General features: G+C 39.0%; 1 protein-coding gene across 13 annotated transcripts in view; it reads left to right on the forward strand.

Moving 5' to 3' along the window:
• SOX6 (SRY-box transcription factor 6) overlaps positions 1-14923 on the forward strand; it is a 530518-nt gene that overhangs the window by 144257 nt on the left and 371338 nt on the right. For 5 of the 13 annotated variants that reach the window (XM_063117224.1, XM_063117228.1, XM_063117225.1 and 2 more), the window contains exons 1-2: positions 11093-11258; positions 11381-11579. The exons of 6 other annotated variants lie outside the window; for them this stretch is intronic. In XM_063117224.1, coding sequence (XP_062973294.1) covers positions 11455-11579 — 125 coding nt within the window. In that variant the 5' untranslated portion in view covers positions 11093-11258; positions 11381-11454. Of the gene's footprint in view, positions 1-2357; positions 2379-11092; positions 11259-11380; positions 11580-14923 lie in introns of those variants that run through there. 2 more of the 13 variants (XM_063117237.1, XM_063117233.1) reach the window with 2 other exon arrangements.

Below are 14923 nucleotides of genomic sequence, written 5' to 3' on the forward strand. Positions count from 1 at the left end.
TCTCTGATTTGAGCTCTGCATGGCCCGACGTTAGATTTTGTTCCTCACAAAATCCTTGACCCTTTATTTGTGACTTCATGTTTTCAGCTTGAGTTCTGTTCCTTAGTATATTTCAACTTTGACAATTATAGGCTGGTTTTACTCAGAAATGTTTACTTATTCTGTAACAGCACCATTAAGAGTCGAGATGGCTTGCATGTATGAATGACTTAGCACAGAAAACACAGATGGAACTTTTGGATAGCCTCAAAACTGGGTTTTCACCAGAGTTCATTCACACATTCAGCTGTGAATCAAAACAAGGTTGAGCATCAAGACAAGTGAATACATTTGTGAACCTGCCCCAATACACATCACATATCAGGGAGCTTACAGTTTTTGAATTTTCATCATTCTGTGGCAGATGTACTACAACAGCATTTGAACTGAGTTACCTATGTGTTCTTCCCAGATTGATCATGGACTCTAATTCTACCTACCAGAGGAAGTCCTTATATACTGAGCAAGTGAATGGAGAGTTCACTTCTATAGCTTAGTATACCTCTTTTCTTTCTCTCCCCCCACCACTACTTAGCTCCTGATCTTGGTGCCTGTTGCCTGGTCCTTATCCAACTCTGAGGATTTACTTGCTCCAGTTGCTGATTTTTTTAACCCCTCAACAATTCACCATGAATAGAAATTTATTTATTTATTTATTACATTGATATACCGCCCCACAGCTGAAGCTCTCTGGGCTGTTTACAACAGTTAAAAATGGTAAACATTAAAAAGTACACAAAATTTAAAAACCATCAAAAACATAAAAAACAGTATAAAAACAGCAGTATCCATTTAAAAACAACAATTCTGGGGTCCATTAAAAACAAACTTAATGTTGTTAAATGCTGTTAAAATGCCTGGGAGAAGAGAAAAATTTTGACCTGGCGCCTTAAAAGATAACAATGTTGGCGCCAGGCGAGCCTCATCGGGGAGATCATTCCACAGTCGGGGGGGGGGACCACAAAAAAGGCCCTCTCCCTTGTTGCCATCCTCCGAGGTTCCCTCGGAGTAGGCACTCAGAGAAGGATCTTAGATGTTGAGCGCAGTGTACGGGTAGGTTCATGTCGGGAGAGGCGTTCCATCAGGTATTGCGGTCCCAAGCCGTGTAAGGCTTGATAGGTTAAAACCAGCACCTTGAATTGGGCTCGGAAATGTACAGGCAGCCAATGCAAGCGGGCAGGAATCGGTGTTATATGCTCAAACCTCCCTGTTCCAGCTATCAATCTGGCCCCTTATTACTACAAGGTAGCCTTGTAGTAATAAGGGCATAATGTTGGATTGGGAGAAGAGGAGGTATTTGGATTAGGAGAGGAGGAGGTCAGGATTTGTGCTTGTGCATTAGATACAATTGCTATAGGTTAGATGTCTGTGTTACTTTTGCAAAAACTCAGGCAGTAATGTAAAATTATAGGTGAAGAAATCATATCCTTTGAGTGTATACCTGTCATTTTTTTTGTCAAACACCAAAGAGGGAAATCAGGGCAATTTCTTTTGCACTTCCATTTAGATCCTTCACACCACAGAGGGAAAAATTAAGCTGATGGTTTTAAGTAGGACAAGAAATTACTAACTTTCTGCTGCACCCTGTTGAAATCTAAGGTCCTGTTGCAATTTTGGACACAGTTTATCTTTTTCATTTGTATGGAGACCTAAAGTAGTTAAATCCCTTGCTTCCCCCACTTTTTTGCCACTGGCTAAACAGGTTTTCTTTCCATTTCCTTGTGAAGTGAGCCCTGTGCACTGAGACACCCTTTCTTTATTTTGAACTATGCAGAGTGATTTCTCTGTATTTTCATGGCCAGGGAATGTTACCATTTGTTTATTATTATGAGTGGACAGATGAGAGCCATTAATGTTGGGCCATTTCTAATATTCTCCCACTGAAGAAAAAGGGCTAAAATATGTACATGGAGGCATGGAGATTTGCAGAGTTACTGTTGATCAATGAGTCTTATAAAGGCCACCGTCAAACTAATCTACAATCAATACATTTTTGATGCAATGTTGGGGAATGGAGTAGGATATTCAAATTACTGACAGGACATGAGGCTCTGTACTTAAAATATAATTCAATAAGTGTGGTTTTAAAACAAGAATTCCCTTTTCCTTTTTTTTTTCATGGCTAGGGCACTTCCAAAGTACCAAATCACATTGGAAGTGTGAAATCCAGAACTGAATCTCCCAGATGTTGTTTGATTAAAGCAACTGTGGAGCGCTCCAATTTTGATTAGATCAGCAGCAATTTGGGAGGGATGTTTAACTCTCCCCCCACATGCAGTTGTCCTGATATATATTGAGCTTCCAAAGCTGCTTTTAGCTCCATCGTGGAAAACATTCAGGTAAGAGCATTATGCCTGTATCTTTTTCTGCTGCATGACTTGAGGAGTGCAATTTATAATGGAAAATCTGCACAGCCCTTCCCCAACACCACTGTTACAGTCAGTTTGGAGCCTTCCACAGATGCTTCAAATGATTTTTTTTTAAAGCCCCAAACACCCCAATCACAGATCCCCTGTACCACATGGAATTTGCCTCAAAGAATGTTGCTTTTCTTGGGCTAAGTTTAATTTTCATGGCAAGGCAACTGTCCCATTGGACCGAAATGGAGCCTGGATTATTGTGGAATCCAAACAGTAACATGTTGTGAACCTTGATAGGATAATCAAGTTGCCATCTGGATTGGGAGCAGATGACTATTGGAATAGGGGACAGTATCCAGTGGGGCCACTATGCCTCTGCTGGCTCTGTTGCACTTGTGGGACCCATCTATGCAATGGGGCTTTTGCACATCTGAAAATAATTCTGGAAACAAGCAAAAATGCTTGTTTCTGGGTTGGGATAGTTTGGAGGCACTACCTTCTGTGAGCAACGCTGTCTGCCTCATTCTGGAAACCAGCATTTCTAATCATTTTGGGTTCTGTTTACAACCCTAAAAGCCCTGTTGCACAAGCAGTGGGTCCTGTGAGCACATGGGCACAATTGGATACTACCAGGGCATTCCTACACTACCTTTTAATGCAGTATGACTAATACATTTGTAAGGGGTTCATCAGATAAGCATTTTATCATATGCGCTCTACTGCCCAGTCACATTTTTTGCGTGTCCTTTAGATACTGCCATCCACCTGAATCCATCTATCATTTGGATGCCCACTCTCCCAGCTTGGAGAGATCCCTTTGGAGCTCTTCACAATCCGTTTGTGTTTTAACAACTTTAAATCAGCAAACTTGGCCTCTTCACTGCTCACTTCTAATTCCAGATCATTTATGAACAGGTTGAAAAGAATTGGTCCCAATACCAACACCTGTGGGACCCCACTATTTATTGACCATTTACTCCTACTCTCTGCTTTCTGTTCTCTAACCAGTTACTGATCCATAAAAGGACCTCTCCTCTTATTCTATGGCTACCAAGTGTATTCAGGAGTCTTTGGTGGAGGACTTTATCAAAAGCCTTTTGGAAATCCAAGTAAACAATGTCCACCAGATCACCCCTGTCTACATGTTTGTTGACACTCTCAAAGAATTGTAGTAGATTAGTGAGACAGGACTTGCCTTTGGGGAAGCCGTGTTGATTCTTCTTCAGCAGGACTTGCCCATCTATATGCTTACTGATGTTATCTTGAATGATGTTTTCAACCAATTTACCTGGAACAGATGTCAAGCTAACCGGCCTGTAATTTTCTGGATCCCCCCTAGATCCCTTTTTGAAAATTGGTGTTACATTGGCCATTTTCCAGTCCTCTGGTACAGAGGCTGAGCTTAGGGACATGTTGCATATTTTTGTGGGGAGGTCCACAATTTCATATTTGAGTTCTTTGAGAACTCTAGGATGGATGCCATCTGGGCCTGGTGATTTATTTGCTTTCAATTTGTCAATAAAGTTGAGAACTTAATCTTTTGTCACCACTATTTGCCTCAGTTCCTCAGACTCTCTTCCTGAAAACGTCAGTTCAGGCACAGGCATTTGTCCTGTATCCTCTGCATTGAACAGTTCTGTTTCTCCTTCCTGCTGCCATCTTAAAACTCATTGCAATATCTCCAGAACGCACATATGTGGCCAACTGTGAGTGTTTCTGTATGTGTAGAGTGATGCAGAGGAGACCTCAGCTTGGATAATTCATCGTGTTACTTGAAAAAAAGGGCTTTATTACTTTGTGCAGCAGTGCGGTCACCTGGCAGTGGGTCATTAGTGTTTTAGTCGTCTTTCCTTCACAACAATGCACAACATGCTAATTAGAGGGTTCTGAAAGCTAAGCAACCTGTTTTAAAATCAGACATTTTAATTTGCAGCTTTAATGGCTATATTATAATACCAGGCTTTGGGAGAGAAAAAAGGGCACTTCTCATGTTCCGGTAGCGAGGCCCAGTGTAACAGAGGCTGACAAAATTAAAAACCTCATAATATGACCTTTGCTTGGGATAAAAGGCTGTTTCATAACAATTTCCTTTTGTTCTTTGTTTAAGCCATTACTCCAAAAGGAGACTCCGATTAATCTAAGTAAATGCATCATTACAGTCCTAATCCATGTCCTTCTGTCAGTGTCTGTTTTAATTAAATAAGAAACACTAGCAGAAAGATATCACGCACAAAGCTGTGGTTGGAGGGAGAGAGGCTCGGTTGATCAGGATAAGATTAAAAAAAGGCTTTACTGTTTTGTCCACTTACATAGCTCCAGAAGCTGAACTGTTGTAAGTTAACAAGAGGAAAACTTGCAGAACATTTTAACACAGTGCCCCCCTCTTTACTGTATTAAACCAGCTTGATGTTGTGTGAAATTATTCCAGACATCCAGGTAATTATAGAGAGAAATCACAGGGAAACTGTGTTAACAACTCATCAGAAAGATTCCTGTCTGAAACCCTTGTGAGTTGCTGCCGATTAGAGCAGACGATATAAGCTAGATGGTCTGATGATATAAGGCAGTTTCTATGGGCAATATCCAACTGTTAATGTCAATTACATTGCGCTAGCATAAACTACATCAGCACAATACGGTAGTGTTAGCTGGCATGTCGATTTCCTTTGGAAATTGGTGCACCAGCTAACGCTATTGGTGTTGTGTTAGAGTAGGTGGCACTAGTGCAATGTAATCTATGTTAGCATTTGCACCCCATTGGATACATAGTTTCCAGTGTATCTAATGGGGGGGGGTCTATCAAACTGTCAGAATTTGAATTTGAAATAATCTCAAAATGTCATATGATTGGTATTTTAGAATACTGGCTGAAACTACGCACAGACTTGCAATGTTTGATTTGTCTTTTTTCATGAATAGCCCAGGCAACTTTTAAGTATTTTTTCAAACAAAAATATTTGATATACTTTAAGAGTCTGAAATATTTTTGGAAAACTAAGAACATAATTATTTTAAAGCCAATGAAGAGTCAATTTAATAAACCTTGTATACAATTAATACATCTAATCTAGTTTATATTTCCTGAGCCATCCATATGGAGAAACTTCCTCAAGGTAGTGTTTTAAAATCCCTCTAGTGAGAGCTTCTTCCCACATCCAGCCCATAATATTTGATGTAATGAAAAGAGAAAGTGTGCAGTGCTGAGATTAATTAACGTACCCTAACAAGATGAAGATAAATGAAGCAAAGCAAGCATTGCATAAATCAAGAGGTCTTGTTTACAGTTTAATACTTTTTGATATGATGCATTTTCTTTTTCAATTTACAAAAGGAAAGTGCCCAAGTTTAAAGAAAATGTGATTCCAGAAAGAAGCAACTTTTGCATTATTAAAACATGTATTGCTCATATTACAATATCATGTTAACATCAGCATTTAAAACTCCTGCAACAATAGCTTGATAAAAACAGAAGTCACTACACATAGATCAAATTCAGTCAAAACCAAACCTTCTGCAAGAGGTTTTAGAGGTCAGAGGCTTATTTCAGGGTAGTTCCAATATGCAAATAACTTCAGCTATGTTTTCTCTTGTCTGTTTTGATCTTGGACCTCCAGCCCCTCAAATAATTCTGTATATATGTGAATACATGAACATATTTACAATAGGCAATATTAATTCCAATGAGATCATGTAATTCAACCATTAAGATTGTACTCTGTTCCATTACAAAATATTTTTGCCCACTTAAAAACATCACCTTCACTCTTCCTAAATTCTTTAAATTAATGCTTTCTATTTTGATACACCCCACCTTTCATATTCAGGTATTGCCCACATCTAACACTCAATTTATGTTGCCTCCTCTAAGTTGCTTTATCTTATTTTGCCTCTCTTTGCTCTTTCCAAATTTTCATGTATCCACTTCAATACATTTCCAAAGAATGGTAAATTTTATATACCACCCTACCTGGTCATTTCAGGCATATAGTTCTACTGTAAATGCTCCCAAGTGAGCTTGTTTTCTGAGTAAAATCTGCCATTGTCAGTGCTCCCAGATTCCCCATGGGTGCAGGATCGCTTTCATTTCAGAGTAACACAATTTTCCCACTTGCTTTTCTGTGGATAGGTGGCAGCAGCTTTGCCCAGCTCTAGTGGAAGAAGGCATGAGGCAGGTGGGAACTCAGTCATGCACTGCATGGTTGGCTGGCCAACCATTGGGGTGGGAGGAGCAAAGATCTATCAGTTGGCAGCTCTTCCCTCCCAAATAGATCTTATAAGTGAGTACCTGTGAAGTTGTGGGTGGTGGTGGTGATAGAAATGCTCATTATGGGCATCTTCACATGAGTGACATAAGACATGCTCCTGACTGGCAACTCACGGAAGTTCCCGGGTCCTTTTGATGATGTCATGAACCTCTTGCATGTCTCCTGTTCCTTCCCCCAGTTATTCCGTTTTAAAAACAACAACCTTGGATATCATGATTCTTCTAGTATCTTGAGATTTCTTGCTGTGTGCAGGGGACGTTGTGCTACAAAATACCCACTAGAGGGTGCTGTCCCATTCAATACTATGAGCACTGTAGTTTTCAATTACAGGCCACATGGTTGCCCCGCTTCTCTCATGTAATTCAGCATATTACAATTCTGAAAAAGGAGCAGGAAGCAAAGTGCTGGTAAGTGAATGTGATTTCTCTTTGATCTAAAGAAGCCCTATACCTTAAGTTGGTAGTGTAACAGAACAGTTTCTGCTCTAGCTATCAACTGTAGAAAATAAGAGGTGGGTGAGAAATAAGATATAAACAGCAAAATGAACATTGATATGACCCTCTTCTTTGCTTGACTTTGGTGGTGGCAAATTATTTTCTTTTTTGCATCTGTTACTGGATAACACAATGGAAACGGATATAATAATTACCAGTCACTGGCTATGTAAACTGGTACACAGTGTCTTTGAAAAGGAAAGGTTCAAGCTTTTTCAAATATTCTGTGAATCCCAATGGCACTTTCATTATAGAAAGTTGAGTTGTGCTTTAACATTCCTTTAGAAGTGATTTTACCAAAAATGTTGGTTGAATTAATGTATTCAATGGTTAGTATCCAATGTTAATCTACTTAGAGTGGACCCACTGAAATGAAAGAGATTTAGGTTAGGCATTACTAACTTAAGCCCCATTCATTTCCAAAGGTTTTTTTTATAAAGTCCCCCACCAAAGACTCCTGAGCAAAATTAGCAGTCAAGGAATAAGGGGAGAGGCCCTCTTATGGATCAGTAACTGGTTAAAGAACAAAAATTGGAGACTAGGAATAAATTGTAAATTCTCCCAATGGAGGGAACTAAATAGTGGGGTCCCACAGGTGTATTGGGAACTGGGTTTTTTCAACATTTTCATAAATGATCTTGAATTAGGAGTGACCAGTGAAGTGGCCAAGTTTGCCGATGATGCCAAATTACATTAGGTGGTTAAAACAAAAAAGGATTGTGAGAAGCTCCAAAAGGAACTCTCCAAGCTGGGAGAATGGGCATCCAAATGGCAGATGGGTTCAGCATAAGCAAGTGTAAAGTGATGCACATTGGGATGTTTTTTAAAAAATCAGCTCAAGTATAACCTGATGGGATCTGAGCTGGCAGTTACCAACCAAGAAAGAGATCTTGGGGTTGTGGTGGGCAGCTTGATGAAAATGTCAATCCAGTGTGCAGCCAGTGTAAAGAAGGCAAACTCCATGATAGGCATAATTAGAAAAGGAATTGAGAATAAAACTGCCAATATCATATTGCCTTTATACAAAGCTGTACTGCGACCACCCTTAGAATACTGCATACAGTTTTAGTCACCACACCTAAAAAATGATATTGTAGAGCTGGAAGAAAGAGCAGAAAAGAGTAACTAAAATGATCAAGGGGCTAGAGCACCTCCCTGATGAGGGAAGGTTACAACAGCTGGGATTGTTTAGCATGGAAAAAAGGAGGCTAAAGGGTGACATGATAGAGGTGTATAAATTTATGCATGGTGTGGAGAATGTGGATAGGGAGGTTTCTTTTTCTCCCTCTCCCATAATACTAGAACCCGGGATCATTTCATGAAGCTGATTGGTAGGAGATTCAGGATAGATAAAATGAAGTACTTCTTCACATAGTGCACAGTTAACTATGGAGTTCACTACCTCAAGATGTGGTGATGGCCACCAATTTGGATGGCTTTAAAAGGGAGTTGGATAAATTCCTGGAGGGGAAGGCTATCAATGGCTACTAGTCCTGATGGTTATGTGCTACCTCCAGTATCAGAGGCAGAAAGCCTATGTACACCAGTGGGTCTAAGTAGGTTTAATCCATTGTTTGCTGATAAGACTTAGTGAAAAATAAATACTTGATTATTTGGGGTCCTATTTTGAGTAAATAATGTTTTATAATTTCCCAATTTCCTAATTAGTTTGTTTGCCTATAGCTGGGTCTGTAAAAGTTGATCCAAGGAACTGCTAAAAAAGTATCCTCCTTCCTTACAACAGCCAGACAAGTAGCAATATCTAGTGTAACTGTAGGCGGTAGCAATAGCCCTCTTCAAATAGTATTCCTGTGGCTCTGCATTTTTTTTTAAATCTCAGGAGGTCACGAACAAATCTTTGCAACTGCTTCTAAGGATTTCAATAAATAGGACTTTTTATCCAAACAATTGCCTTTTATATTACTTTTAAACAAAACTACTAGTCCATCAAGAGTTTCAAAAGGAAAAACAATTCTGTAGAGTGCTGGTATGGCAGCACAGACCAATCATTATGGCACCCATTCTCTAGTCCTTTATTTTTCAAGTTTGCAACAATAGGTTGTTGATTCAATGGACAAGACCAGAACAATTAAGTTCTCTGTTTAGCAGCAGTGCAGCATTTTAATGCCCTCCTTTAATAATGGTCTCATTATTGTTATTCTAAGACTGGGCCTCAGGAGGAGGAATATTTGCTGGAGGTACGTCATTATTTTGCAAATTTCGATTAGCTCATCATGTTGTCTGTACTGTGAAAATCGTAGCTAATTAGAGCAGCCAGTTAGACTACCAGCTTTTGAGCTTATGAGTTAAAAGGTAGCATACTTGATAGGCCAATGATGTGAAAAAGGTGGTTAAAAGGAGGATTAGAGCTGTTGCCTTAGTAACTCTAACTTCCATCTGTGAGGGAACAATGGACTTGTGTTTCTCCCCCACCTTGGTGTAAAAATTGGTTTTGTTTTGAAAGGAAAGGGCTCTTTATATGACAATCTGGAATTCAGCCCGAGTGTAGTTTTAGTTGTTAGGAGAGACCATTGGGGGATAGACAGGGTGAAAGGTCATGGTGAGCTCAAGGACATGAAAGGTTGTTGTCTCATGTAACAATAGCAGATTGTTTTGTCTTATTATTTCTAGCCAACCACTAAGTCAGGTGATGGAACAAATACCTCTAGATTAGTCAGGTGAAACAGGAAAGAGAGATAATGTACCTTTCAGAGAACAAAAGATAACTATAGTTCACTTTTATTAAACAAAGTTGGATTTATTTGTGTCCATCCTCTGGAAAAAATAAAAAGCTTGTTTACTAACCTACAAGTTCCTGTGTGCTTTTGTACCATACTGCCTCTGTAGGCCATCACATATCTGGAAAGCACTTCAATGTGTTAGGAAAATGTTATTTAAGCTTTCTTCCCATGAAGAAAAACCCCCAGGAGTATCAGTGATGCGATACTTAACAATAAATTCAGCTGCTGTGCTTTCTCACATTATTGGCTTTTTAAAAAGGTTTTCCTTCAGACACACTAAGAATAATATTCACTATAAATATGAAGGAAATTTGTTTCCATACTTTACAGCATTTTATTGTGCACAGCACATCTTTCGGGAAGTTTACAATAAACGGTTTTAAGACCCACTGCTACAAAGCCCATTACTCCCATGTAAAAATATACATTTGCTACTTGTTTTGTGCAAAAGAGAGGTCAAGTCTCTTTGTGCTGGGCCTGATCTTGAAGAGGCTCTGCCCTTTGTCTGTGGGGAACATAAAGGTACTTCAGGGCTGTTTAATAAAACAGCTCCTGCATGCTTTTTGCAGGGAAATCATTTTTGTTAAAATGAAAAGGCTGCAATCTCCTGGATTTTGCCCAGGGCTCCCTAAAACTAACTCATTGCTTTTTAAAAAGAATAGGCAAGATAGAAAGGTTGCACTTCTCTTTATTCCCTTTTCTACAACACAACACCTTAGTTATTCACAGCATCCTACATGATTTCCTTCCTCTTTATCCAAACCAAAGCAAAATCCATCCGATCTCCATTATGATATCAAGATTTTCAACCCTTTCCCCCTATGACACTGCTAATCAGCAAACAATGCACCTTCCTATTTTCAGGTTTTACTTATTTTTATTTTCCATGATAAGAATTTACAGTAATATATTGTAATTATGAGGAAAATACTTTTCCAGCATTGGCTGTTTATTACCATGGGGTGGGTGGGGAATCCTTAATAATTGCTAGGTTTTCCCCTTTCAATAATCTTGGCCTCACTTGAACTGTAGAAAAAGCGATTCAGGGTGCCTCTTATCGTCTCCTTGCTCCTGGCCACTCTTACTTCTCTCTCTCTCTCTCTGTCTCTTTCTCACACAGATGGACAGCCTTGCATAAACTGATAACTGATAATTTTGCAGCTAACTTGTCATATGGTGCAGTCAGTCTCATTTACTCTTCACTTGAGAGTACTAATGATTCTTACTGTACTGGCTCATGGGGCAAAGAACCATTAGATTTGCCAGCAGCTGGGTGGAATAATGGTGGGAATGTTGAACCACGTTGGCTACTCATGTGACTAGATATCAAGAACTTGAAAAACCTTCATGGCTTAATGTGTAAGTAGTTTCTTCATTGAATATGGCTTGGATTGGGGTCTGTAATTTTAAGATTTAAAATCAAATCTTATACCAATCTGGTTTGTTTCAGTATTATTTCATTTTATTTTTCTTAAAACCAGGTTTTAAAATGCACATGCTATTCAGGATTAAATGAAAGGTAATACACAAAGGGTTAACCAGAAGAGAATTGCAAATGAACCGATCTAGAAAGTTGATTATTAATCCAGCAAGTGAAAAATATCCATTCAGTAAGCAAGAATTAGTACCCAAAGAGCTGATAATACTGTTCAGCCTGTCGGTGTGGAATGGCAGAGTCAGGTAAGCACAGACATCTTCTTAAGAGAGATTAATAGTTTTCTTTAAAGAATTTTATGTGCATTTGTAAAAAGTAGACATAGTGTTAAACATAGGATAATCTGCCTTCTCTAAGTAAACAAAATACATTTAAAAGCTGCTTTGGCAATAACTTTGCTTTATGTTGCTAGATTGTAGAATACCTTTGAAAGCCTACACTGGGTTGTGGTTAAGAACAAGAAGGGATTAGAAAAACCAAAACAAGCTTTAATGTGGTGTTAAACATAATAATCCTTCATGGTACAACTTCAGAAATTATATGATTTCCCTTGTAGTGCAAAAGCTCTGGAGAACTGAAAAGTAAAAAAAAAAAAAAAAAAAAGGCAAGTTCTACATGAATAGTAATAGTGAAAACAGTGGCATCATGGAGGATGTAGTCAAAAGGAATCTACTAATACCTTTTAAAACACTTCATTTTCATCAAAATGTGTTTCAAAGTGTAAGTATTAGAAGAAGAAAAAAGCAACAAGAGAGTGATGAAGCTATTGCGTATTTATTGCAAAACAACTCAGCAAACCAAACCTTTATGTTGCTTGAAAAGAATAATGATTAGCCAGCTCTTTTTTTTTTGAAAAAGAAGAACTTCTTCACAGAATGATTGTCAGATGCCCCATTTTCCAGTTATCAGCTGCTGTATTTTGTGTGCTTTTCCAGTCAGTCATTAGACACAAACAAATTAATTTACCTTTTAAGCAAACAGTCTGATCCTTTGGGAGCAGCGGGAGTACAAGGCCCTATTTCAGTTAATCCAGCTTGTTCTACCAGAGCACCGTTTCAGCATGAGGATTGTTGAATGCAACAGTCAGTGTATTATCTTTGGGCTATATGAGGGCTATGTCTGATGTTAAACATTTCCTTTTTGCATAGCGAAGATAAATTTAAGGAAGCAAACAGAGAATAGCCACACTTGCCTATCTTTTGAAGACCAACATAGCTAGGCCTGAATGGGAGATATTGAAACTGTTGGGGAGGCCCAAAAGCTTTGCAGGAAATACTCGTGCCTGACCATTCCAACTTTACAGAGAGATGGACCTGGTTGTATTTCTTTCTCCCTTCCTCCAAAATGTGTTTTTGTTAAATGAAAATAAAAAGTGAATGCATCTGAAGCAGCACAACGTGCAGTTGTTTAGTATTAGAGCTATCACTCGCGTGAAAGAAATCTTAACATTAATGATTTATTATGTTTTGGATGGTTATAAGTGCATGTTGCAGGGCCAGTTTAAGTCATTTTGCTGCCTAAGGCAAAGGACAGTATGGCACTTCCTCCATTCCAGCTACAGAAGCCAATTGGACTGGCAGGTGAATCTTTCTTTGTCACTGCTGACGGAACAGTGTCCTCCACCATAGGTGAGGGCGGCAGGCTAGCTTAGGGGGCGCAGAGTAGTAGGCTGCCTGGAACACATAGCTCAGTCCTCCAACAGCCAGGAGGCTGCTGCCTCTTCCTCCATGCTACCCTTCTGCTTGAGGTGAATGCCTCACTGCTGCAGCCACAGTCTTAGAAGCGTTCCCTTCTGTGTGACAGAGGAGAAAGCAGGAGGCCTCTTCCAAGATAGCACCTGTCACCCACAGTTTTTGAATGTACTTGCCTTAAAAATATTTGTTTTAAAGCTAAAAATCTGCAGCTGTTATAATAAATGAAACCATGTTAATCTATAAAAAAAAACTTTTTTCTTCTTTAAGTTATATAGAACGATCAGATATTGCCAGCACATGAAAGAATTGTCACAACTGCAGAAAACACAAAGTGGGCACTGCTGGCACATAGTTCACATCGATATTTTGCCAAGTGATCCTGTATCAGACATGGTTGCCTACTGAAGGCTCAAGGATAGCCTATAATTCCCAGATTCCCAGCTTTAAGGGTACAGAAAAGTAACTTTCTACATACAAGCTAGGAGGCTAAGTGTGCAGGCACAATTCAACCCATTTGTTTTGCCAAAACCTAGCCTGCCTTTCAATGGTTTTCTCAAATGAATGAGGGCAAGCAATGATTGACACACCCACTGTCCAGAGAAGAAACTTCCTGGTTCATTTTGAAGCCATTATTGTTGTTGTTGGATTTCCCTGGTAGAGAAGTGATTGCTGCCTGATTAAAAAAACACACTCAGTACCAACTATTCAGAAATCCAGGATTTTCATTAGACTGTGATTGGGCAGTAATATGTGTAAACTGAAAAGTAGCAGCAATGATTGGAGCTTGTAACTTTTCTAACTCATGTCTTTTTTCTTTTTTAAATAAGTGAGTCCTCCCCCCCTCCCCATTTTGTAAACTTCTAAAAATACATGAAAATAAAAGCCATCATTATATACCCATATGGTGGGGTCAGGTGTAGTGGAAAATATTTAGATAAATTTATTGTAGCACTGGCAGAGCCATTAGGGGCTAGAGGCAATGAAGGGAGCCAGTGAAAAAAAACAGTGTGGTTTCAGCCATGGGATTGGAAGACTTTCTACACACCAGGTCTTCCCACTGAAAAACAATAGAAGGATATCCCTGGTGTACAACTTTTTCAGAGGCTAGGTCCACCCGTTCCAGTAGCTCAGGCTTGTCAATGCTGTTTCCAGATCTACCAAATCTGTTCTGATGCTAGTTATCAGGGCATTTAAAAAAAAGTGCAACCAGACATGAAATGTACAGTTCGGGGGATGGGGATGACGACGATGTATTTCAATAAGAACATTTGTGCAGTTCAAAATTTGAGTCATGCAACAGATTCTTTGTTAACTAATGTGAAAAATGACTGATAATGTGAAAAGTTTAGTGAGCAGTTCAAGTTTCTGTAGAACCCTAAACCCTGATCAAACAAACCCATTTCCCCGCCCCGCAAAAGACACTCTGTTCTCACAGATTCCACTGTTACTGTCCACAGCAATGTTTCCAAGATAAAGGAAATCTGTCTAGAATATGCGGATTCTTTTCCTGATAAGTCATAATAATAATAATAATAATAATAATAATAATAATAATTTGTGTACCCCACCTTGCTACCGAAAATAGCAGTCAAGGTGGCTTACGATCACTAATAAAACTTGATTAAAAAAGCAATGATAAGCAAATACATCAAAACACAATTAAAAACAATTAAGATGTCAGTGTTATGATAAGAGTGGCAATGCAAGAAAAAAAAATCATTTTTAACAGGGACTGTATTGTCTTTCTGTGTCTTGGCACTCCCCAGTGGATAGATGTTCCCTTAATTAGCTTTGGCTAGTATATCAGCTTTTACTGTGAAAAGGGACCTATGCATTGTCTTGCATAATGTGGTAACTTTATGATGTGATAACTTTGTGAACTGCCCAGAGAGCTT

This window comes from Elgaria multicarinata, chromosome 2 (genome assembly GCF_023053635.1).
Source record: "Elgaria multicarinata webbii isolate HBS135686 ecotype San Diego chromosome 2, rElgMul1.1.pri, whole genome shotgun sequence".
NCBI classification, from domain to species: domain Eukaryota; kingdom Metazoa; phylum Chordata; class Lepidosauria; order Squamata; family Anguidae; genus Elgaria; species Elgaria multicarinata.